The sequence below is a fragment of the Pinus tabuliformis genome, chromosome Q (genome assembly GCF_031772625.1).
Source record: "Pinus tabuliformis cultivar Carrire ecotype Pingquan chromosome Q, CPIR1, whole genome shotgun sequence".
NCBI lineage: Eukaryota > Viridiplantae > Streptophyta > Pinopsida > Pinales > Pinaceae > Pinus > Pinus tabuliformis.
The window spans coordinates 1,159,487,835-1,159,512,653 of NC_142296.1; the positions used below are offsets into that span (position 1 = coordinate 1,159,487,835).

The window sequence follows — 24,819 nt, forward strand, 5'->3', positions numbered from 1 at the left end:
AACATCCATGAAGCAAAGAAAATCATCCTTAATCTAGAACCCTGTGGTTTGGCAAAGTCTTGGCAAAAACTTTGGAGCCACCAAGGGTGGATGAAGACCAAGCTGTTTATGTGGTTAGTTCATCACAAGAAAATATTAACTTGGGAAAACATTCAAAAGAGAGGGATCATGGGGCCATCTATATGCCTATTATGTGAGGTTCAAGAGGAGACAATGGAGCATATTCTCAACAATTGTACCTACAGCAACTGGTTATGGGATGCTTTCAACATAATTTTTCAAAAAATAGACAGAGACAAAGGTAGCATCATTAACACCCTGAACAAGTGGAGAGGAAACTTTTCAGAGAATGAGATCCTTAATTTGGCCTGGACCTTAACTCCTAGCTTCATAATCTGGAATGTATGGAAGGAAAGAAATAAAAGAATATTCAAGGATAAAAAAACTACTCCCCTTGGCCTAATGGAATTAATCTTAAAGCAGATTAAGGAAACTGTTTCCACCACTGTGCACAGCCCTCCACCGAATCCTCCCACTGCGCTAGAATTGAGAACTCTCAAGCAACTGGGTTTGCAGGAAATCATCCTCCAAGGTCTTAGTAAAAACGCAAGAGTGTTGCAGAAGGAAAAGGATTTCTGGCATCCTCCACCAAAAGGGTATTTGAAATGCAACATCAATGGGGCTTCAAAGAGCAACCCGGGGACTGCAGGTTATGGAGGTGTGTTAAGAGATGAAGAAGGAAAAATAATTTTCACTTTCCACTGCCACCTAGGCAAGGCCACCAATAACATGGCTGAATTAATGGCTTTGGAACAAGGTCTGGAGCTGCTTAAACTCAATCATAGCTCGAATGTGCTCATCGAAGCAGACTCAGAGATCTCCATAAATGCAGTGAAGAAAATCAACTATTGTACAACACCGGAAAGGGTCTCAAAACATTGGAGGCTCATTCAAGTGTACCAAAGAATCCAAAATCATCTACAAGATCTTCGAACAGTTAGCTTCAATCATGTTCGGTGGAAGGCCAATAAACTAGCAGATCTACTAGCCAACCAAGGAGTGATTAATTCTGATTGCAGAATCGAAATGAAATGGCAGGAGATGCCTCCAAGTAGGCTAAAAGTTATCTGTGATGCTCAAGCCACAAAGGACAAGGAAATTTACGATCACTGGGCTTGAGAGGCAAGAAATGATTATTAGTCATCACTTTTCCTTCTTTAAGGGAGTATTCCTCTTCCTTCCTGGTTTCTTAATTGAACCACGAAGGCGGGTTCAGTTTCTTAGCAGATGGCAGATCAGAGGTATTTACACAAGGGAGTCTTCGGGTAAAAGGTTGGATAGATCCACCGGGGATCCCCAGTTTTGCTGGTTCAATGCGAATGTCAGTGGCACTGTGAAGATTGAAAGAGGTTCAGGGGCCGCAGAGAGGAGGGTGGCAATGGCTTGGCACATCGGGGAAAAAAGGATCGATACTGTGCATGGTCGGGAGCAGAGGATTTCCGGTGCACGCAAAACCAGTGTTCCTTCCCTTCTGTTCCCTTTACGGCAACCCGAGTGGTTTTCAGGCGATCGCGGCTCCAAAAGGCGGAATATGGTTTTTCCCGTTTGGGAGCGATCACATCCATGATGCGCCATATGGTAGTGGGGTCGGGAGGAAAACCGCCCCCCTCCCTCCCCCCCGCGTGTTATCCTTCATACAGGTTGGCCGGTCCGATATTAATATCCATCGTCGGATGGCTCTTGGTGACTCAACGGCTCAGATCAAACGCACAAGTTGGTGGTCCCGGGTGGTGCTGGACAACAGCGCGTCAGTACGGTTTGGTCAGTAGCCCAGGGTTAATAAAGTAAGGTCTATGGATCGTAATTAATTTGGTTGATCAAGGGTGGCGGTTATGTCTTTCACATAATGCCGAACCATTGTTTTAGAACTTGTGCTTTTATACCGTTCTTTCGTGCTGACCACTCTTTGTTTTCTGTGGCCAAGCCCAAACTCTTTGATTTTTCTTTTTGGAGAAAGGTAAAGTTTGTTGGTAGGGTGCCAGGCAAGGTTTGGCTTAGTTTTTACTCTCAGTCTTCGTCCCTAAAGGCTTGTTTGTATTCTATGTACTTTACTCTTTATTAATGAATTGAAAGGTCCGACTCTTGCATTAGCAAAAAAAAATTAAATCATATAATAAAAAGATTAAGTATTACCAAAACTGGTAGAGATCACCTATCGTGGTTCTTTTCTGAATTCAGGGTTTTGTGATCCATCTTTGGGTAGAAATCACATAAAAATAAATAAAAAATAAAAAATAAAATAAAATAAAATTTGTGGAGAACCAATCAATGTCGGCCAAAAAAATTGTTATGTGATTTATACCCAAAATTCTTTCGTAATTCATTATGGATCACAAAAACCTGAACTCAAAAATTAAGAATTATCAAATTATTATGACAATCCCTATTTTTTAAATTTTAGAACATAATCAAGTGATTATGATTGACTTTCCTTCCTATATGGATTAGCTATCTTTAAAATATATTATTAAATAAATTTATTATTATTTTATTCATTTGAATTTTAAAATATATTATTAAAATAAATAAAAAACAAAATATTTTTAAAACAATTATTTAAGATTAAAAATAAAAACAATTTTAATAAAATTATATACATAAATTTTTTAATCATTACAAAACACACCATAATTTAATTATTAAAAACAATGAAAACAACAATCACCAAGTGACAAGTGTTAACGTAATGCGTTAGGCTGAAAACGCTCAAACCTACTGCATGCCAAAGTAACTTTACTAAATGCCAAAATTCGAATATTCGAATATTCGAATTTTTATTTTTAATCTCCCGTTATTTCCACCAAACGAAAAAGGTGAACATTATGCCCTTCCAATTGGGATCCGTGAATAGTCAATACACGTGGGTCGGTACTGGTTTAAGATATATGTGGCCTTCGGAAAATTCAAAGGCGGTAGACTTTAAGACTGAACTCCCCTGGATTGGAAAGTCTAAGCGGCCATTTTCTGTCGCAGGCTTAGATGGCAACAGACTTACTTTACTAATTGTACTGTAGACCTGGCGGAATCATTTTTAAAGTATCAGACCTACTACTCACGAGCTTGACGGAAGTAGGTGTCCCTAAGTCAAGGATCAATCAATTCAAGATTCTGCGACCCAGGGTTTGGTGGTGATGATAAACGATTTGAGATGCAGGGAGTTTGATTTTTTCAGAAAGATGCCGAATTTCAAGCATACCTGTAAATTAGGAATTGTACCGGGTCAATTCTGTAAACAATCAAAATTGCGCTTAATTGTACCAGATCAATTCTGTAAAAAATCAATATGCGCTTTACATATGTATTTAATATTATATAAGGTGGAATAGACAAATTTAAACCTGAAATGCTTTATTTTCACATCTTTAACCTACTGTACTGTGTTGGACATCAACAGTGAAACAGAAAATCGTAGAAAGACGGTGAAAGAACGTTTGTCAATCAGTATCGTCACATGCAAACGGACCCCATGAAAGGGGACGCTGATAGTGAAGTTTACGGACCCCATACAATTTTCTTTTTTCGCTATTCTTGTCTCGCATGACCAAGTCTTCTTTAGCTGGGCTACTGGAAGGAAATAAGACAGCGGGATGGGACCGAGAGGCTCAAAATCGGCCTGCAGGATTTCAAGATTAGTTGTTTTAGGGTTATTATTATTATTTTTCAATTAAGAATTGAATAAGAATTCGGTAAAGATTTTAGGGAAAATTAGTGAATTACTGTAAGGTTTGCAAGATTTTGTTTACTACTGAAAATTTTTAGAAAATTAAAATGAAAGTTCCGAATGGAATAAATACTCTGACCTTAATGTTGCCGTATTCCAAGAAACTGAATAAAATTTTGCTGTCGTATTAGACTGATCCTGTGGAGTTTGGAGGGTCGCGACGAGCAACTCTGCCCTTTCCTCATATTGGCTCTTCGGACATCTAAGCTTGTTTATTTAATGTGAATCCGGGTTGCACGTCTGCTTATTTAATGTCGTGAATCTAGATTCACGTTACTAAATAAATATTTTGGGAGCCAGGCTGTCTTTATGATGTGTTCGTGGCTATATATCCCGTGAAGATTCACAGAAGGATACAAAAAGAAATCTCTTTGGATACTACTGGCCATTAGTTTCAGCGAACTCCCGTTCCCTGCCTCCCTCGGTTCCGACGTCTTCTTTGCACGAAACTTGAAATTGAGGATGAAAGCTAATCGTGCTAATATGCCGCCGGTTGCTTCTGGAGGTAAGCTTTATTGTTTTTTCCCTGAAAATCGAAATGAGTTGTCTTAAATTAGTTTTCATTCAAATTTTCATTACAAAGTTGCGAGTTAAAGATTTTGTCAGATGGATTCTTTTTGTAATTCAACGAGATATTTTGGAGTAATTAAGATTCTATCAGATGAATTATTTGTGTGATTGAGCACGAGATTCTTAAGTTTCTTTTTATTCTTAGGTTCAGCTCAGTGGAGGAGAAAGTCTGTTTTGCCTTTTCTTGGGGAACCCGATTCCTTTAAACTGTTTCTTGTTTTTAACTTTTGCTGCATTCAATTATTTCAAATTTTACGGCAGTAGTATTGTCTACTGCGTTGTGCATCTCATTATGTCAATACGCCTTTAACTTGATCCGGCATTAAATTCTTCTGCCTGTTTTCCCTTCAACAAGCTTTCGCGAAACCGTTGACCGTGTCCGAAGAACTGAAACAAGTCAGGATGCTTTTTTTGTAAAGCCAGTCACGTTCAAATTCTGAACTCGCAGATAGATCAAGCTCTTTCAGCGGACTCAGTGTGGCGCTGCGACATAATTTTTTTCTCTGGTCTCTGGAGTTTAAGTGAGTTTTGCAGTAACTGATTTCGGCTTTGTTAGGTGAATCTTTAACACACGCTTCTGTCGCTTTGTTTCTGCAACAATTTCTCTTTTTCTAATCACCTGAAACTCCGGATTCCTTCCCAGGTCAACGACTCTCTATCCTTATGATGCCAAGGGTTACGGTTACGTTTCAGTTTTATCAGGACTGTTTTGATTAGGCAAAAAGTTATACTATATATGTAGGAAATTTACAGAAAATTATAGAACAGAAAGAGGATTTTTTTATTGGAAGATTAGCAGGATTTATGGAACTATTTGAAGTCTTCAGAAAAAAATATTTCTCGAACCTTAATGCATCATATCTTAAAGTTAATTAAACGATCCAGCGTTATTTGGAATCCTGACCATGATTAATTTGCAATTTTTATTCAAGATATTGTTGGATTGGCAAGTTCTATCCCTCTCGGTTGATTAGTAAACTTTCAGAATAAGATAATTTGCATTTATCAATTGATAAAATTACGAACTGTGTGCAGTGCAGTGTTTTCATATATCTAAAATAATTATATGACTAAAAAATGTGAAGGAAAAAGAGACATTTCTGACTCTCATTTTGAATATAATATAAATTATTTTATTTTATTTTAGGATAGGTAGAGTCCATTTGAAATACGTAGGCATTTCAAAATTATATATATAGTTTTAATTTTATTTTATGATAAGTTGAGTCCATTTAAAATAAAATAAGTACACATTTTAAAATTTCATATATATTTTAGCTTGATTATGAAAATTTCAGGATACTGTGTAAAAACTCATCTTTCAAAAATGTCTTCAGCAACATCGACAAGATTTTAGTTAAAGTTTACATACACCCGCTTTTATAAGAATTAGTGATATTATTAATTTAACAAAAGCCTGTAAAATTCTACATTTCCAATCTATTCTCAAAACGCACTTACAAAGCAGTTTATTTTCATACGAGCTCATGAGATGTGTATAATTTATACCAAACCATAACTGGAAAATAACCAGAGAGATTGATAGTACAAGTTTGAAAATTTTATAATATTTATTACATTAATTTAATTAATCGACTTTGTGTGAAGTTCTTTACTGCATTAATTGGATTTGTCTTATGCGTTAAAGTCCTTTCGTGTTTAAACTGCCACTTCCCAATTACTTAGTCACATCTGGACGGATGAACAAAAAACAAAATTCTTCATATCCTACAGTCTGAGTTTGATCATGATATGGGGGGCGGGGAGCGTTTAACCACAAAAGCACGGATATTTTGAACTAGTAAAAAATATTTTTCCTATTGCATTACAGTTTGAGTTTGATCCTGATATGGAGGGAGGACTGCTGCTAATATTTATCTACTGCAGATTTTATTGTACTTTGACTAACGTGTCCCTGATTTTCCCAGCATCTGATGTCGAGCTGCAAGTAAGAGGCTCAACAATAAGCGTACAGTAATTCGGGTACAAGTAAAATATCATAATATATTGGAGGATCGACAATGGCCGACCAGAGCAACAAGGAAATGGGAGAACCAGGTTCGTCTATGCATGGTGTCACAGGTAGGGAAGCGACATACAACCTATCTACCAGCAATGGCCCTACAGACCCAGACACTCACTTCGATCTTCCAGTGGATTCCGAGCACAAGGCCACGAAATTCAAACTGTTTTCCTTTGCTCAGCCCCACATGAGGTCCTTTCACCTCTCTTGGATCTCCTTCTTCACTTGCTTCATTGCTACATTCGCTGCTCCACCTCTGATTCCGATCATAAGAGACAATCTGGATCTCACACAGAAGGACATAGGCAACGCAGGAATCGCATCTGTGTCGGGCGTGATATTTTCCAGGCTCGTGATGGGAGGTCTGTGTGACATGGTAGGCCCCCGTTACGGCTGCGCCTTCATGATAATGCTCACTGCTCCTGCCGTTTTCTGCATGGCCATTGTTTCCACTGCAACAGGGTTTATTCTGGTTCGTTTTTTCATCGGCTTCTCAGTGGCAACGTTTGTTTCGTGCCAATTTTGGATGAGTAGCATGTTCAACAGCAATATTGTGGGGCTGGCAAATGGGACTGCAGGAGGCTGGGGAAACATGGGAGGAGGAGCAACACAGCTGATAATGCCTCTTGTCTATGAGTTGATCCAGAGCAGAATCGGTTCCACGCCCTTCACAGCTTGGCGCATTGCATTCTTCATACCTGGATTCGCTATGATCTTCATGGGACTGTGTGTGCTCATCCTTGGACAAGACCTCCCGGATGGTAACTTCGCAGCTCTTGAGAAAGGAGGGAACAAAGTTAAAGACGACTTCTGGAAGGTGATTTTTTGTTGTTGTTGTAACTTCAGACTTTGGCTGCTATTTTATAGAAAATGGTAGAATATTTTTGTTGAGATTTTTAAGGGATTTACATGAACATAGGAAGAATTACCAAAAAAAGATTATACTAGCAATTTTGATCATTGCTATTCTCACAACCTGATTCGTTTCAATCTTTGCAGGTCTTATTTTACGCCGTCACAAATTACAGAGCGTGGATTTTGGCTCTCACCTATGGATACTGTTTTGGAGTGGAGCTCACCATCGACAATGTTATCGCACAGTACTTCTATGATAGATTTAATCTGCAACTTCACACAGCTGGTTTAGTTGCGGCCAGTTTTGGCCTTGCAAACATATTCTCTCGTCCAGGCGGGGGGGTGCTTTCGGACGTAGTTGCCCGCAGATTTGGCATGAGAGGGAGACTTTGGACTCTCTGGATCGTGCAGACTTGTGGCGGGCTTTCTTGTATCTGGTTGGGGAAATCGAATTCTCTCGCCCTCGCTATTACTGTAATGATTATCTTTTCCATATTTTGTCAAGGAGCCTGCGGTCTAACCTACGGTGTCATCCCTTTCGTATCAAGAAGGTTTGTTTTCGAATCTCGTGCTGTCTGCACTAAATTATTTTTTCGACTTTGTTGGATTTTTCCGTTTCTAGTAATAAGAGATTGCTGAAACTAAAGCAAAACTTAGTAATTCTTAACTGTAAAATCCTAATATGCAAATTGTATAGCTTTTTCAAAAAATTTCTTGATATGTGAACGATAATATATAACTTTGTCAAATGAGCGAAATGTTTTATTTGTAATTGACATTAAGTTTTCTGACATTGGTGAGTACAGAGCTTTAGGTATAATCTCTGGAATGGGAGGCGCAGGGGGAGCCGTTGGCGCAGTTATAACGCAATTACTGTTTTTCTCCGGCTCAAAGTACTCGACAGAGACGGGACTGAGCTTAATGGGGGTCATGATCGTTGTTTGCACATTGCCAGTTGGCTTCATCTACTTTCCGCAGTGGGGAGGAATGGTGTGTCCACCGTCCAAGGCTGAAGATGCTACCGAGGAAAGATATTACGGGGACGAATGGTCAGAGGAGGAAAAGCGAAAGGGATACCATGAAGGGAGCATGAAATTCGCAGATAACAGTCGTAGCGAGAGAGGTGGTAGAGTGGCGTCTCTACCTAGTCCACCAGCAGGAGGAAGCCCTGAGCACGCCTGATCAGTCCCATCCATTATATATATACACATTGTAGTTTGCATTGTATGCTTACTTTTCTGGAGTAATATTTCGATGATTCTATTTTCATGGATAAGACGCATTGGACATTAAAGCTCGATTGATGAATCTGGGACCGCAGAAAATCATTTTTAGTGTTACATAAGTTTTGAATACCGTTCATTTTGATGAATGTAATGTCAAGATTTCTATGTTTGCAGGAGTGGCTATGTAAATTAAATAATTTGGAAATGGAGAGTCTATTATTATTATATACTCAATATTCAATGAGAATTGAACAATGGTTTAGTTAAGATTTGAACTATGGCTTAGTTGTGTTGGACACCTAATTTTCTATAGATTGGTGTGGAATGTTTTGGTGTGGAATGTGAATAGTGATGGTAGTTCAAGAGATCACTTGGTATATGAAGACCAAGGGTCATAAGGAATTGTATTTGTATGTGAATATTGTTAATAGAATGCAACCGACAATTATACTACACTTATGTCTTCTCCATGTGTGTTTAACATGGTATCAGAGCGGGCCATTTCATGCCCTACTCCAATCTTAGTTTTGTCATTTGCTCAGCTTGTCAAATCTACCATTTTTGCTTGAGCGTTTTCACTTTCCTGACTACCTAACCCACCTCACAACCTGAAACATTGGAGGTTGGTTGTTGCATCCAGAACTATTTGAAATGCCCCACTCATCTACAGTCTACATGGAGAATGAAACGCCTATGCACTGAGCGTGGAAAGCAAGCGGTATGTCTGTGAATGTCGGTTTTATATATTAATGTTACACGTTGGTGTTATGACCTACTGTGGTTTTTTAATATAACGCACAGTATCATACCATTGTTGGAGTTCCCAGCGAGGAACAAACTCACGACCTTCACTGTGGTGGCACCGCTCGGACCTGCACTATCCCTACTCATAGTCCATACTCACATTTCACAGTCCACTCTTATTGCACTCCTCGACTCCGATCCACTATGGTATATGATAATACTCCCACGCTGAGAATTCCACCGATCCCGTGTAATACCACTCCCAGTTAACATCAAGATTCCGGTCCACTGATTTTCATTTTTACTGTGTTTTTTATACGATGCTCCCAATCTCTCATGGCATAATGCTCCCGATTACTATTTCAAACTATATCTGGTTCATATACCACTCCAAACGTTGTGTGCTCCTCTCCAATCGTTCCAAACGTTGTATATTCACTATTGATTCCCAATCACTCCAAATGTTGTTTCCCTTCTAGATTTTCTCAGGGCCTCGGCCTCTTGCCCCTCTCCCTTGAGCCTTGGCCTCAGCAACCTCCCACAGCTTACCGTGTTGCACAACACCTCCCCCGTTTATACCCACGTTGCGCTTTTAACACAGTTATATAATGCATATCACCCTCATGTGTTATTGCTTGTCCGTATGCGTTAATACCCACTGGTGCATTACAATACCACTCTGGTTTCCACCATACCGCCATACCACGCAGTGGAACATATGTATTTGCTCCACGCTCCCAATCTCGTTAGTTAATGCATACCATGCTGCCACACCACCTTTTTTTCCATTATCGTATTCACAGTCCAATGTAAGATGACAAAGGGGAAGCCTGTCGGTATTCTTCAAGTGATACAAGACTCCTATTTCTAAACTCGATGCATGTATGGTAGATGTTGATGTTGGTGTTGTATGTACTGTTATCATGTTTGCTAGGGTTCTATTGAGTGAAGGCTTGCAAATTGGCAGCACGACACACAAGTTGCAATTTGTCCCAGTCACAAATCTAAGTGTTGGGCTCATGATTGCAGTAAATTTGCGCTCATAGAGATTTTATTACGAGATTTCAACCATGGATGGCTCACAAATTCTTTTCTTCCTTTAGATCTAGTATACGATACACTCCTGTAATGATGGATAGCTGGATCCATCAAGAGACGTAGTTTTTATGGGTGTTGAAGATTGAAATTCTATGGTGTGTGTTAGGATTCCAAGAAACTCTCCTAGGATGTAGCTCGGAGATGCCTGGTAACATATAAATTCAACTTATTGTTGCAATGAATGAATGGAAAGAATGATGCTTGTCCAAGCCAGATAACCCCTTTTACTTTGTTCCACTCCAGACATGCGTGAACACCCCCAGACTACAAGGCTTTAGACCACCAACTACTCACAGTTTAAGGATTGGGTGAATATGGAGAATACTGACCACACCAGCAGATGCACAAGACCATGTGATGGCCAACTACAATCAGTAAAGAAGTATGCAAATCTAGTCCACTAATGCACAGACAGGATGACAGCTCTCTAACATTAGATGAAGAGAAACATGAATAACTTATTTAATGATACATACAAGATTTTAACACAGAGATAGGATGACAACTACTCTAATGTTAAACATCAAGAGCTCAAGAATACAACATATTAGGCACAGCTTGGAACAACAGAAGAAACGGAAAGTGAGCAGTTAATAGCAAAAGAAGCTTGTATTAGTTGAAAATGAAGACGAGACGCTGCCAGTGTCAAAACAATTACAGTCTCCAGAAGTTGAACCTTACATCAAAACATCAACCATTAACCCTGATTACATCTTTCTTCTGGGTATTTATAGATTTACATTACAGGGCACTTGGGCCATTTTAGGTATGGAGGAGTCATAATTGACCACCAACTGCATTTAACTGTTTGATGGAGTCTCTGAGTGTGTTTACTTGCTTCAGTGGATGAATATGATCTTTTCAGGTGCTCTGTTGTCCTCTCAGGCAGTTGGAGTGTTCATACGAATGGAGTTTCATAACTGCTAAATGCAGTTACATGATCGTGCTCTGTGCCCTTTTCCCCTTGGCCATACCGTTTGTTAAATGTGATTGTTGAGGAGCAACTGCGACTGGTACTGGTAAGCCGGTCACCTTCGTCCTTTAGGCACATGGAACGGTCAAGGGATGTGCACTGCGCGGCGAGTGGACGAGTTGGATGAGGGGGGAAGATCGGTCGTCGATCGTGGACGAGGTGGGAGCAGGATGAACGAGGGTCATTGGATCTCGGGCGGACAGATCTAATGGTGATCGGGCGGCGAAGGTGTGTGGCCATTATCGGGCGGGAACAGATAGGTTAAGCGGTAAGCAGTATCGATTGCACTGCTTTTGGGCATTGGACAATAAAAGCACGAGGGTTTGCGATCCCATTTAGCGCATGACACGTAGCGGTGGATGAGAGAGAAAAACCGCTCTCCATCGTGTGCTAACATTCCATCACTTTGTGGGTGCGAAAAGTGCGAAGGCCATCCGATCTTGGCAGAGATGATCGGATGCTGGGGATTTAATTGCGCAGGTTTCTTTATCGGGTGCGACAGGAGCCGTTGGATCGACAGGAGGAGATCAATGGCTGTGATTAAAAGAGGGGTTTATGAACATGCGGGATTATACGGATAAGGTTTTATTGTAGTTTTTAAGCCTTTGCGCTCGAGGCTTAAAGTGGGTGGGGGCTTGTAATAGGTTTAGAGAACAACAGAGGAAATGGAGGTAACAGAGAATAAGCGGAGTAAGAGAGGGAAGGGAGAATGATCACCATGTGCCTGCTTTAAGCATGATCAATCCAACCAAGCATATCTCTGCCCTTCAAACCATAGTTATGTAGCAAAGCTAACACTGGCTCCTTCTGGGGATGAGATCCTCCCTGTGAGGTCTCAAGAACTGCAGACCATTGCCTTTCCTACAAAAACCAGATTAGCAAAATTTCCTAGTGTTCCATTGGGCATGGAGTCTAATTAAGTCTACACTAAAACCTGATAAAACAACATATTTATAGCATTAAGGCTTGGAGACCTTAAACAGTCTAAATTTTCAAAAATCACCCATTAACTGGGCCATCAAAAACTGTTTCTCCTTCCACACTTTGTAGCATGAAGGTATTGTTCCCTTGGATCTGAGTGATGACAAAAGGTCCAGTCCACAGAGCATCAAACTTCCCATGGTTTCCTTTCTTCTCTTTCAGTGCATCCCACTTAAGAACCAAGTCTCCAACCTGAAAACTGTCTGTCTTTGCCTTCCTGTCAAAGGCTTCCTTGATTCTCTTTTGATGTGTTGCAGACTTCTCAACCCGATGACCCCAGATTTGATGTACTTCTGCCAAGTCAGCGATCCTTTTTGCCATGTCCTCTTCCTCATTCTGCTCTTCTTGCAAAAACTTAGCCACCAGGATTATTAACTGAATTGGGAATATGGCATTTGTGTCATATACCATCTTGAATAGGGAATTACCTATGGATTTCTTGGTGGTCACCCTGTCAACCCATAATACATACTTAAGCTTGGAATCCTAATTCCTTTTGTTGTCTTCCAGTAGCTTTTTAATTATCCTTATCAGGCTCTTGTTGGAAGATTCTGCTAGGCCATTGCCTTGAGGGTAGTATGAGGTGGAATGAACCATCTTAATGCCCATTGAGTCACACATGTCCACCAACTCTTTTGCCCTGAAGGCTACTGCATTGTTTGTAACTAATTTATGTGGACAGCCGAACCTGGTGAGGATATTCTCTGTCAAGAACCTCATGACCACATGATGATCAACTTTCCTAGTAGGGATGGCCTCAATCCATTTAGTGAAGTAGTCAGTGGCTACTAAGATCCATCTGTGTTGGCCACTGGAATGTGGATTAATTTCTCCTATGAAATCCAAACCCCACTGTTGAAAAGGACCATTGGCATGTATTGGCTTTAAGGGCAGGGATTTCAACTGTTGTTTTCCTTCAAACCTCTGGCACCTGTCACAAGATTTAACATATGAAAAGACATCAGAAAACAAGGTGGGCCAATAATACCTAGCTCTGAGGACCTTGTGGGCTGTGGTTTTCTAGTAGTGATGTCCTCCACAAATGCTGGAATGGAACTGATGCATGACCTCCATGGATTGTTCTTTGTCCAGACACCTTAGAAGGATTCCAGATGGGTCCCTCCAATAGAGCAAGTCTTCATGAATGTAGTACTTGGCTGCCCTAAGCTTGACAGTTCTGGCTTGGCTTGCACTTAGGCCTGAAGGCACTTCTAGCTTTAGCAAAAATTGAACTATGGTAGAATACCATTCACAAGAAGCTAAATTTTTTGTCACTGACTGGTTCGGCCTTGGTGCAATTATTTCTTCTGCATGTCCATCTTCTAAAACTGTGCTTATGAGATTTATGCCCAGCATCCTGCAATTTTCTTCAGCCATCAGTTTGGCTAGGCCCTGACCTTTGACCAGCTTGGTGGGCTTCAGCTCGATGTTGAATTCAATCAGTTTTGCAATCCATTTAGCCCTCAGCTCAGCGTCCCTTAAGGTTTTGTTGAAGAATTCCACCGGATGTTCTGAACTTTCATCATCTTTCTGCAACAGAACTACTGCAAGGGTGTCACCTGAGGCAAACGAAAATATGTAGAACTCCTTGCCATAGTCTGGGCTGATCAAAGTAGGAGCTTCCATAATGGCTCTCTTGATGGATTCAAAAGATCTTCTTGCTGCATCAGTCCATTTGATTTTTGACCCCTTCTTCAACATGGAGGTGATGTGTTTGACAAGTTCTGCAAAATTTGGAATAAACCTCCTTACAAAATTTATTTTTCCCAAAAAAGACTGGATGTCCTTCTTTGATCTAGGGACAGACAAGGTCTGTATTGCTCTCTCTCTTTCTGGGTCAATTTTGACACCAACAGTAGAGACAATGTGTCCTAACAACTTGCCCTCTTCTAAAGCAAACTGTGACTTTTTAGGATTGACTGATATCCCAAACCTTCTGCATTTCAGAAACATTTTCTTCAAGTGCTGCAGATGGTCTTGATGGGTACTGGAGTATACTGTTATATCATCAAGGTAGATGAGGACAAACTTATCCTTCTCTCCCACAAACGCTATATCCATAGCTCTCTGAAAGGTTGCTCCAGCATTCATCAACCCAAAAGGCATCTTGGAATACATAAAAGTGCCCCAAGGAGTGGTGAAAGTAGTCTTTTCTTGATCATCTGGATGCACAACAACTTGATTATACCCTAAAAATCCATCCAGGAAAGACATCACTTTGGCTCCTGAGACTTTCTGCAGCAAATGCTCCATTTTGGGCAGAGGATAGTTGTCTTTCTTAGAGCATTTGTTTAAGTTTCTGAAATCAACACAAAGCCTGATTTCTCCACTTTTCTTCCTCACAACTACCAAGTTGGCTACCCATTTTGAATATCTGAGAGGGACTATGATTTTGGCAGCCAACAACTTCTTGATCTCCTTCTCAATCAGGGGAAGGAGCAAGGGATTTATGGGTCTTAGCTTCTTCATGAAAGGGATGGTGTCCTTTTCCAAGGGGATCTTATGCTGGATGATCTTTTTATCATATGTTTTAAGGTCACTGTACTCCCAGGCAAAGACATCAGCAAACTGCTTCATCAAGGTGCAGTATTCAGAACTTTGGGCAACAGACAAATGGGTGGACAAATTTATAAACTTTGGATGATCTGGACTCCCTATATTATGCCTATGGACTACAAATCGGTCTTCTTTTTGGGCAGCCTTATAAGGCACATCATTCTTGTAAAACAAATTTTCTAAGGGCACTAGGCCTTTAGGTATATGATTGCTCGGCAGTTGGACAATGCTATCTTTACCAATTCTGTTCTTTAGCTGGGATTGGGGGCTTTCTTCCAAGGCTTCATTCTCTTGGTCAATTTGCATTTCAGAGAATTCATTAATGACTTGCAAAAACCTATTTACTTCATCATCATCCTCAAAAACTTTCCAATGCTGGACATTATCAGGCAAGGATGGTCTATATTTTATTTGGACTTCATAAACCAGTCTGGGGGGCATGGGAGGGATAAACATGCTAGCAGACACAGCAAGGGAATCAACAATCTAATTTTTGACTCTAGGGATATATGAGATACAAACACTATCACATGAGTCTTTGAGTCTCCATACCTCATCTCTATATGCTTTCAGCCTTGGGTTCCTTGCTTGGAACGTTTTGTTCACTTGCTGAATGATGAGATCAGCATCTCCAAACACCTTTATGTTTCTGATCCCTCTGTCTTTAGTTGCGTTAAGGCCCAATATCAGAGCCTCATACTCTGCTATATTGTTGGTGACCTGAAAAGTCAGCTTGAAAGACAGATGTGTGCTTTCTTGTTTTGGAGATATCAGCACCACCCCTGCTCCTGCAGTTCCCCTTGAACATGCTCCATCAAAGAACATATCCCAAACTTGATTTCCTTGCTCTTCCATGGCCTAGCCTATTGGTTTCTTGAGTTGCAACGAGGCCTTCTGGGATTCTTCAATTTGGAGGATACATGCTCCAAAATCAGTGTCCATAGCATATATGGGATGATTGGTGGGATTCTTCTCATCACTGATGATGTAGGCCAATTGTGCTTCTCTGTACAATCTCCTGCTCTCCCCTCCAAAAACTGGGATAGTGGCATAGGATAAGTCATTCTGTAATGTCCCACCTAGCCTCTTAATCCACCCTCTAGAAAGTAGCATACCAAACTTAGGGGGGACATCTGCTACCACAATATCCATCATCATACTCTTCATGGGTAGCTGAGTTAGGGTAATAACCAAGTCTTTGATTAATCCCAGACATTTTACCTTTCTTGAATCAAAGGAGAATAGATCATGATAAGGTCTGGTAATGTCAAGGCCTAACTCTTCCATGACAGCTTTGGGCATCAGATTATGGCTGGCACCAGTGTCCAGCAGGCAGTTATGGAGGGTTTTGTCATGAATGGTCAAGGAGACATAGAATGATGGGGAGCTATTATCATAGGGTTCAGTCATTGGGCTAAGCACAACTGCAGGTTTATCATCTTGCAAATTTACATAGTCATTGGAGGCTTGTGAGGCTTTTAGCTCAAGGGCATCAAGGATAGGCTTTCTAAATACCTCACTCTTTGCAAGTTCTATCAGAGGCACAGATATTTTTAACTTTTGGACTTCTGATTCAAAACTGAAAGGGGAAGGGAACTTGTCAGGGCCTCTTACCTCTTGAGCTGGAGCTTTGGGGATGACTGGATCAGTTGCTGGCTTTTTCTGTCTACTAATCTATGGGAACAACAACTCTTTGGGCAGGGTTCTCCTTGACATTACTCGTTCTTGACCTCAAATTATACCTTTGTTGTTCATCAGTCTGCAAAACAGCTTCTCTGTCCCACTCTTGACTGGTCTGGTCCTGGAGTAATGATTCTTCGTAGGCAGCTAATGTCAAAAGGCAGCATTGCCCTTGTCTTCCATGCAGTGAATCTCATCCTCTTCATCGAACTGTTCCTCCTCCATGACTACGTTCTGAAAAGGAGTCTTAACTCTTTGTTCTTCATTGGTCTCCTTTCCTCTCTGAATGATCTGCAATTGATCATTTGCTCTTCTGAAGGAACTTGGATTTCTAGGAGCAAATGAATTAGGCAGCCTTGCCTTCCCAGAACTCTGCTCAACCTTCAGCTTGGATATCTCAGCAGCCAATGACTCTATCATCTTAGTCATTTTATCTAATTTGGGCTCTGAAGATGAAGAAGAGGTGGAAGCTTCACCTCTCTGCCTTCTTCTGTCAGCATGACCTTTGAGTTTTTCTGCAGCCATGATATTAGATTCTACCTCTAGGGCTGTGTCTTGCATTTCAGCCAACGTGGCACATCTTCTTTCTCTCAACAATAGGCAAAAGGTTAGATTCAAATGCATTATCATAGGTGAGTTTTGCAGAGGTTGGGGTAGGCTTCACTTCAGCTAGTATCTTGCTATACATACGATTAAACCTTTTATTAAAATCAGACAATGATTCCCCATTTTCCCTCTTGAGGTTGCCAAACTCCATATGGTAGTATAGTAGGTCTTTCTTATCTCCCCAATGCTTAAAAACACATCATCTAATGCTTCAATGTCTGCTATGGACCTAGGGGTCAACTCTCTGAACCACTTTCTAGCCTCTCCATCAAGGCTTTGGACAAACACTCTCATCCACACATCGTCTTCACTGATATCAAGGTTATCAGCATAACTATAAAAAGATTCAAGGTGTTCTTCAGCTGTTACTCCTTCTATACTAGTGAATTTAGGCATGTATTTCTGGTATTCTCCTGCAGGCATGGCATTCAAAGGAATAGGCAGGACCAGGGGTCCATACCTAGCAGCTATGATTCTTTCCATCTTAGTAGGAGCTTGTGGGCCTGCCATGACTGGGGTAGGTGGAAGGATACTGGCAGTTTGAAAGGTAGGGGGCTGTGAAATAAATGACAGGGACAAAGGAATATGATGGACTGTGTGGGAGATTCTCTTTGGACTGAGATCCAAAGGGGAACTTAATGAACAAGGAGCTTTATGAATCTCTGAGGGTATTTCTTCACTAACAATGCTAGGCTCTATATCTTCAAAATGTACATGCTCAGTTACAAGCCTCTCTTGCAGAGATACATAAGATTGTTTAGGCTTACCTGATCCTGATGCTCCTTTCTGAATGCTCTTTTTCTGCTTAACAATCCTCTCAGGGTCAAGCACTGGGTCAGCTAGTGATTTCTGAGGATTTCTTCGAGTATGCCTCACAAACTGAGCCAGAACTGTAATGTGGAGTCGCCAAAGGTTGGTCTTCTAGTAGAGTCGCCAGATAGATGATTACAACCAGAAATGTGTCCGAGCTTTGTCTATCATCAAAGCTGGATCTGTGTCGTTCTCCCAGGGAAGCTGAGCTTAAATCTCCTCTCCCCGGCAACAGCGCCAATTATGTTAGGATTCCAAGAAACTCTCCTAGGTTGTAGCTCGAAGATGCCTGGTAACATATAAATTCAACTTATTGTTGCAATGGATGAATGGAAGGAATGATGCTTGTCCAAGCCAGATAACCCCTTCTACTTTGTTCCACTCTAGACATGCGTGAACACCCCCAGACCACCAACTACTGTGGTGAGTAGACCACCAACTACTCACAGTTTAAGGATTGGGTGAATATGGAGAATACTGACCACACCAGCAGATGCACAAGACCATGTGATGGCCGACTGCAATCAGTAAAGAAGTCTGCAAATCTAGTCCACTAATGCATAGACAGGATGACAACTCTCTGGCACTAGATGAAGAGAAACATGAATAACTTATTCAATGATACATACAATATTTTAACACAGAGATAGGATGACAACTACTCTAATGTTAAACATCAAGAGCTCAAGAATACAACATATCAGGCACAGCTTGGAACAACAGAAGAAACGGAAAGTGAGCAGTTAACAGCAAAATAAGCTTGTATTAGCTGAAAATGAAGACGAGACGCTGCTAGTGTCAAAACAGTTACAGTCTCCAGAAGTTGAACCTTACATCAAAACATCAACCATCAACCCTGATTACATCTTTCTTCTGGGTATTTATGGATTTACATTACAGGGCACTTAGGCCATTTTACGTATGGAGGGGTCATAATTGACCACCAACTGCATTTAACTGCCTGATGGAGTCTCTGAGTGTGTTTGCTTGCTTTAGTGGATGAATCTGATCTTTTCAGGTGCTCTGTTGTCCTCTCAGGCAGCTGGAGTGTTCGTACGAATGGAGTTCCATAACTACTAAATGCAGTTACATGATCGTGCTCTGTCCCCTTTTCCCCTTGGCCATACTATTTGTTAAATGTGATTGTTGAGGAGCAACTGCGACTGGTACTGGTAAGCTGGTCACCTTCGTCCTTTGGACACACGGAATGGTCAAGGGACGTGGATTGCGTGGCGAGTGGACAAGTTGGATGAGGGGGGAAGATCGGCCGTCGGATCGAGAGAATAGACAGCAGGGATGGCTTGGAGGAGGATATCGGACGAGGTGGGAGCGGGATGAATGAGGGCCGTTGGATCTCGAGTGGACAGATCTAACGATGATTGGGCGGCAAAGGTGTGCGGCTGTTATCGAGTGGGAATGGATAGGTTAAGCGGTAAGCGGTATCGATCGCACCGCTTTTGGGCGTTGGGCGGTAAAAGGATGAGGGCATACGATCCCATTCAGCGCATGACACGTAGCAGCCGATGAGAGAGAAAAATCGCTCTCCATCGCGTGCTAACGTTCCATCACTTTGTGGGCGCGAAAAGTGCAAAGGCCGTCCGATCTTGGCGGAGATGATCAGACGGTGGGGATTTAATCGTGCAGGTTTCTTTATCGGGCGTGACGGGATCTGTTGGATCGACAGGCGGAGATCAATGACTGTGATTAAAAGAGGGGTTTATGAGCATGCAGGGTTATATGGATAAGGTTTTATGGTAGTTTTTAGGCCTGTGCGCTCATGGCTTAAAGTGGACGAGGGCTTATAATAGGTTTAGAGAACAACAGAGGAAATGGAGGTAACGGAGAATAAGCAGAGTGAGAGAGGGAAGGGAGAATGATCACCATGTGCCTGCTTTAAGCATGATCAATCCAACCAAGCATATCCCTGCCCTTCAAACCATAGTTATGTAGCAGAGCTAACAGTGTGTATAGTTGTGTTTTATATGGTTTGTTAATCTTGCATATGATGCATAGCTATTTCATTTCAATGGTATGCTCCAGTCCCATGTGTTGAAATTTTTGAAGACCTACATATTGGCAGTGATTATAATTCTGAGTTGTTGATTATATTGATTACGCTAGAATGTATTTGAGGTATGTCGTGAATTGTTAATAGGGGCAGTTATTTATGCATTGTTAATAATGCTTCCTTTTGAGAACTAGATCTCCCAGAAAAAAAGTGAATACTTTGGCGGAATCTTTGATCAAATAAATCCCTCACTCCAACACCACTTCCATTTTTGTGATGGCACGACTATGATTCCACCTTTCTTGTAATTTTTTGTTTCATGGGTGTGAGTATTAGTGAATGGGGGACTTTTGACTTCAACTTTCACTTTGATTAACATAAAATAGTTTCTCAAGAGAAGTCTTCTATTGTGGTTAGCATTTCCACACCTTTTTTTATAGTTGCAACGCACATGCAATGCTTTCAACATATACTGCCACAAAGGAGAGATACAACAGTGTCAAAAGACTACAGAGACTGTATAGGGATGTCAAAGGTTCAAATATAACATGTACCTAATCGCTATTGGTAGAAAGTAAATGAATATTGCAACATTTACTTGCCATTTTACTATGCTCTCAGCTACATACTAGTTCCAGAAAATTAGCAGAGAGGAATGACAAAGATCACTCAATATTTGCACATTTACTGGCCACTCTGTATATTCTGCAACTTGTTTTATTAATTGTTGAGCTTGAATTGTTTGAAAAATGGCTCCAATTGTTGGAGTAATAGAGTTACTAAACAATATGATACTCTCTACTATGGATAATACAGTCAAAATCAACAAGGATTTTCTCACTCATATTCACAGTTGTTTACAACATGCACAAGAAAAGATATATTTTTTGCAGCTTGAATCTCTGCTACTGTAAGAGGAGCTACAACAACGTAATCATGAGTCTAAACTTGTTTTTGTTCCTAATAATCCCATTTTTTAGTCCAAAGTTGATTGTAATTAGCAGCAAAAAATTGTTTAGATCACTAAACCCAGTAAAAGAGTAGGTTTGAATGCAGAAGCAGAAATTCGGCATACACTTCCCAAGGATATGATAAGGAGACGTCCTTTCATATTCCAGACTATTCCAAGCCCATTCAATTTCAAAGTGTTGGGTTTCTTTATGACAGTTCATCGTCAGTTGTTCCGCATCTTGCTCCTCTTCCACAACAGCCACAACAGATTGTTAAATGCCAACACTGTGACCAAGTTGGCCATATGAAAGATCATTGTTTTAATCTTCATTCATGTGAGCACTGTCATAAACTCACTCATCATTCAAACAAATGTTTCAGAAACAAACCTTCTACAAGAACAAAGATTCACCTTGGATGGATCACTTCTAAGCAATGGGCTTCAATAGCTAAGAAGTAATATGTCATAATTTCTTCTAGAGTATTGAATAGTCTTGCTGTTGAGTTTTCTTCATCTTCTCACCTTGTATTTGACAAGGGGGAAGTGATGGTCATATACAAGCTTCAAAGCCACATCAAGCGAGCCCGAGTAGGCATAGACAAAGATGCCCCTGAGCATGTCTTTGGTTGGTGGTCATCCTTAAACCATCTATGCAGGATTGGGACCTCCCTTTTCAGGATGAGGTTCTCCCGTTTTTACGCAGGTTGTAGACCTTTGTTTTCCAGGTTGAGGGTCTCCCTCTTCAAAGCAATAGGAGCACTTCTTCTAGCAGAAGACTTCAACTTATTGCCAGATTTGGAAGAGTTCTCTGAACTGCACTAAGTGTTCCAGTGTTGGTGGTTATCCTTAAACTACCTCCTTATGCCAACATTTCAGAGCGCACATTCAACGTAGTGTTGCCATGCATTTTTTCATATTTTGTAATATAGCTCTCTTCTTGGACTCATGCATACCCCTTCGGATTAAGGGGGGGAATGTTGGATACCTAATCTTCTATGAGTTGGTGGAATGTGAATAGTCATCGGAGTCCAAGAGATCACTTGGTACATGAAGACCAAGGGTCACAAGGAATTGTATTTATATGTGAATATTGTTAATAAAATGCGACTGGTGTTTATGCTACTCTTGGTGTCTTCTCCATGTGTGTTTAACAAATTGGTTTCAACTAGCAAAATTTACCATTAAAACAATATCACAGTGTTTTGAAATAAAATGTTGACCATCATTATTGGCTATTATTTAGGAATACAATTTACGTGACACCTCTACTAAAAAATACCAAATATGTTATTAATAAAAGGAAGATTTTCACTCATACCAAATACTTCTAAATCTTAGATTTATAATATAATAAAATATTTTAAATAATTTATATTTTAAATTTTAATAGATTTTTAATAATATAAAATAATTTATATTTTAAATTTGGTATTTTTTAAAATTTGTTTAAAAGTTGTAAGTAATGGTAAGACTTGCATAATAATAGAAGTTTATAATTCAATGTAAGAAGGGATTTCCGGACGTTGATTTTAAAATAATAAAATATCATTCCTATTCCATTTTTTTTATAAAAAATTATTCGTTATCAGAATTCTTATCAAATTTTTATAAAAATTCTTAGATAAAATATCTATACACTAAATGGATTGTTTCCGTGGGATTGCAAAAAAAAAGTTTTCATAATGTGAACGGAGAATCGTTGACCTATATTCTTGCCGCGCAATCGCATCAACCGTCAAAGCATTAAATATATAGTAAACCGTGAGTAGAAAATTGTCCATTTTGTTTTATTTATTTGAATAGTTTATTCATGGGTTTTGATTAGTTCATAATAATAAAAAATAATATATTTAAGTTAAATTTTATTAGTATAATTGGTTGTGGATGGATCTTGTAAAAAAGTAAATCAGGATTAAATCTTATGGGGTGGTTGTATTTTATGGAGGAGGAGATGAAAAATCTAGTTAGTTAAAGGTTGGTGTGGTTTAAACAAGGCATGATCTTTGGATAAGCTTCACGTAACGACTTAGATGTGCCTAGTCGCAGCTCCTCAAACCACAAATTGATGTGGTCTAAACTAGGTGTGATCCTTGAGTAAAGACTTAAATACCTTTAAGTCGCAACTCCTCAGACCACAAATTAAATCTGAAAAATCAATAACAACTTAACAAAAAAATATTTAAAAAATCAATATTTATTCCATTCATATTAATATAATATACAATGAATTTGACGTAATGTAGATACGGAAAATCATATTATTATAATATAGATTGAATCCGCTAAATGGGTTATCTATGAAAAACGGTGTTTCAATTTAATTTTGCAAAATTAACGTATTTAAAATTGTATGAATCCAAGTATATTATATAATATTTTCATTATTATTATTTACAATTGCGAAGAGATTTTATGGGGAAATAGAAAATAAATAATATATATATATATATATATATATATTAATAAATATAATATAATTTTAATATTTTTTATTAAATAATAATTTATTAAATATTATATAATTAAAATATTTTATAAGTTTTGATTTGATTTATTTATTTGTTTATGCGGTTTTGGATTGATGGTGAATGGATTCCTAGTGAGTACTTATCTACCAAAAATAATATTTTATTTATTTATTTAATAAAAAATGTTGTAAAAAAACATTTGAATTATTAAATTTAAAGAAAAAGTCCTTATCCTTTTATTTATGTTTTAAAAAAAGAGAATACTCTAACATCTTCATCATTTCTTTTAATAATATAAATAAGAGATAATATTCTTTAATGATAAGAATAAATTATTCCAAAACTCTTATATTTTAAAGAGAAAGAATCCTCTTCAACCGTTATTTGTTTTATTTACTATTTAAAAATATATGTTTACATATTTTCAAAATATTTATTATAATGATTTATTTCTTTTAATAATATAAATAACAGATAATATAAAAATATATTTATTATAATGATTTATTTCTTTTAATAATATAAATAATAGATAATATAGTTTAATGATAGGAATGATTTATTATAAAACTTTTTATTTTATATGAGGAATCTTTTTATAATAGTCTAATGATCATAGCATATTTGGATGTTTTAATTTTTAATTTAGTCACTCTTTTTTCCTTCTATAATAAGAATAAATAAATGAAATTTTGTAATAAGAATATATAAATTAAATATTTTTTTAAAGAAAATTTGAGATAAAAAATGAATTTTCTAAAAACATGTAGAATCAAAATTGATTTATGGAATCAATCACATTTTTAAGGTGATTATAAGGTGTTATTGCTAGCGTTAAAGGTATTTACTTGTCACATTTTCAATGGTGGATAAAAATTACTTGTCACATTTTTAATGGTGGATAAAAATTTATGGTTAATCATGGTAGTGCTTTAAATACTTTTAAAATCATTTCACACTTTTTAAATAAAAGATTATTATTTTCATTTTATATTTTTTTTAAAGAAACAATGCATATACTTACACGATTTTCATGTCTTTACACATTTTTCAATAAATATTATATTATATATTTTCATATATTTATTGTTAAATTATACATTCATGTCATTTTATTTAATATGACTATATATATATATATATATGGGGATAAATTAAGTCTATGAATAATATTATATAATATTAATAACAATACAAACATATTAAAATTTAAAAAAATATATATTAATTTTGTAATTTTAAGACAAATCAAATCAATAATAATATTATTATGATATTATTATGATATTAATAGGAATACAAACATATTAAAAATTAAAAAAATATATATTAGTTTTCTATGATTTATGGTTTTTTTTTAATAAATTGATCTTACCTGTTTAATTTCAAAGTTATTGAATAATATGTAAAATTATGTTATTATATTTTTTTTAAACAAATCAATATGATAAAGATTATAAAAAAAATTATTATGTTTTTCCAAAATAG

The 24,819-nt window shown here is 38.4% G+C and overlaps 1 protein-coding gene across 3 annotated transcripts; it reads left to right on the top strand.

Moving 5' to 3' along the window:
* Positions 1–3,678: 3,678 nt before the first annotated feature.
* On the top strand, positions 3,679–8,682 carry LOC149223772 (high affinity nitrate transporter 2.4-like). Of its 3 annotated transcripts, XM_089385914.1 has the most exons (5): positions 3,679–4,286; positions 4,707–4,907; positions 6,280–7,191; positions 7,374–7,780; positions 8,036–8,682. In XM_089385914.1, exons 3-5 carry the CDS (start codon positions 6,373–6,375, stop codon positions 8,409–8,411), a joined length of 1,602 nt encoding a protein of 533 aa, XP_089242040.1. In that variant the 5' UTR covers positions 3,679–4,286; positions 4,707–4,907; positions 6,280–6,372; the 3' UTR covers positions 8,412–8,682. The 3 variants fall into 3 exon arrangements, with proteins under 3 accessions (XP_089242040.1, XP_089242041.1, XP_089242039.1); XM_089385915.1 differs by lacking the exon at positions 4,707–4,907 and having other exon boundaries at positions 6,239–7,191; XM_089385913.1 differs by lacking the exon at positions 4,707–4,907 and having other exon boundaries at positions 3,680–4,286.
* The last annotated feature ends 16,137 nt before the right edge of the window (positions 8,683–24,819 follow it).

What these genes read in the sequence shown, in the direction of transcription:
- LOC149223772 (XM_089385914.1), top strand. Translation starts at nt 6,373, where the DNA reads ATGGCCGACCAGAGCAACAAGGAAATGGGAGAACCAGGTTCGTCTATG. An exon ending in TTAAAGACGACTTCTGGAAG is followed by an intron (nt 7,192 to 7,373) that starts GTGATTTTTTGT and finishes CAATCTTTGCAG; the next exon opens with GTCTTATTTTACGCCGTCAC. An exon ending in ATCCCTTTCGTATCAAGAAG is followed by an intron (nt 7,781 to 8,035) that starts GTTTGTTTTCGA and finishes TGGTGAGTACAG; the next exon opens with AGCTTTAGGTATAATCTCTG.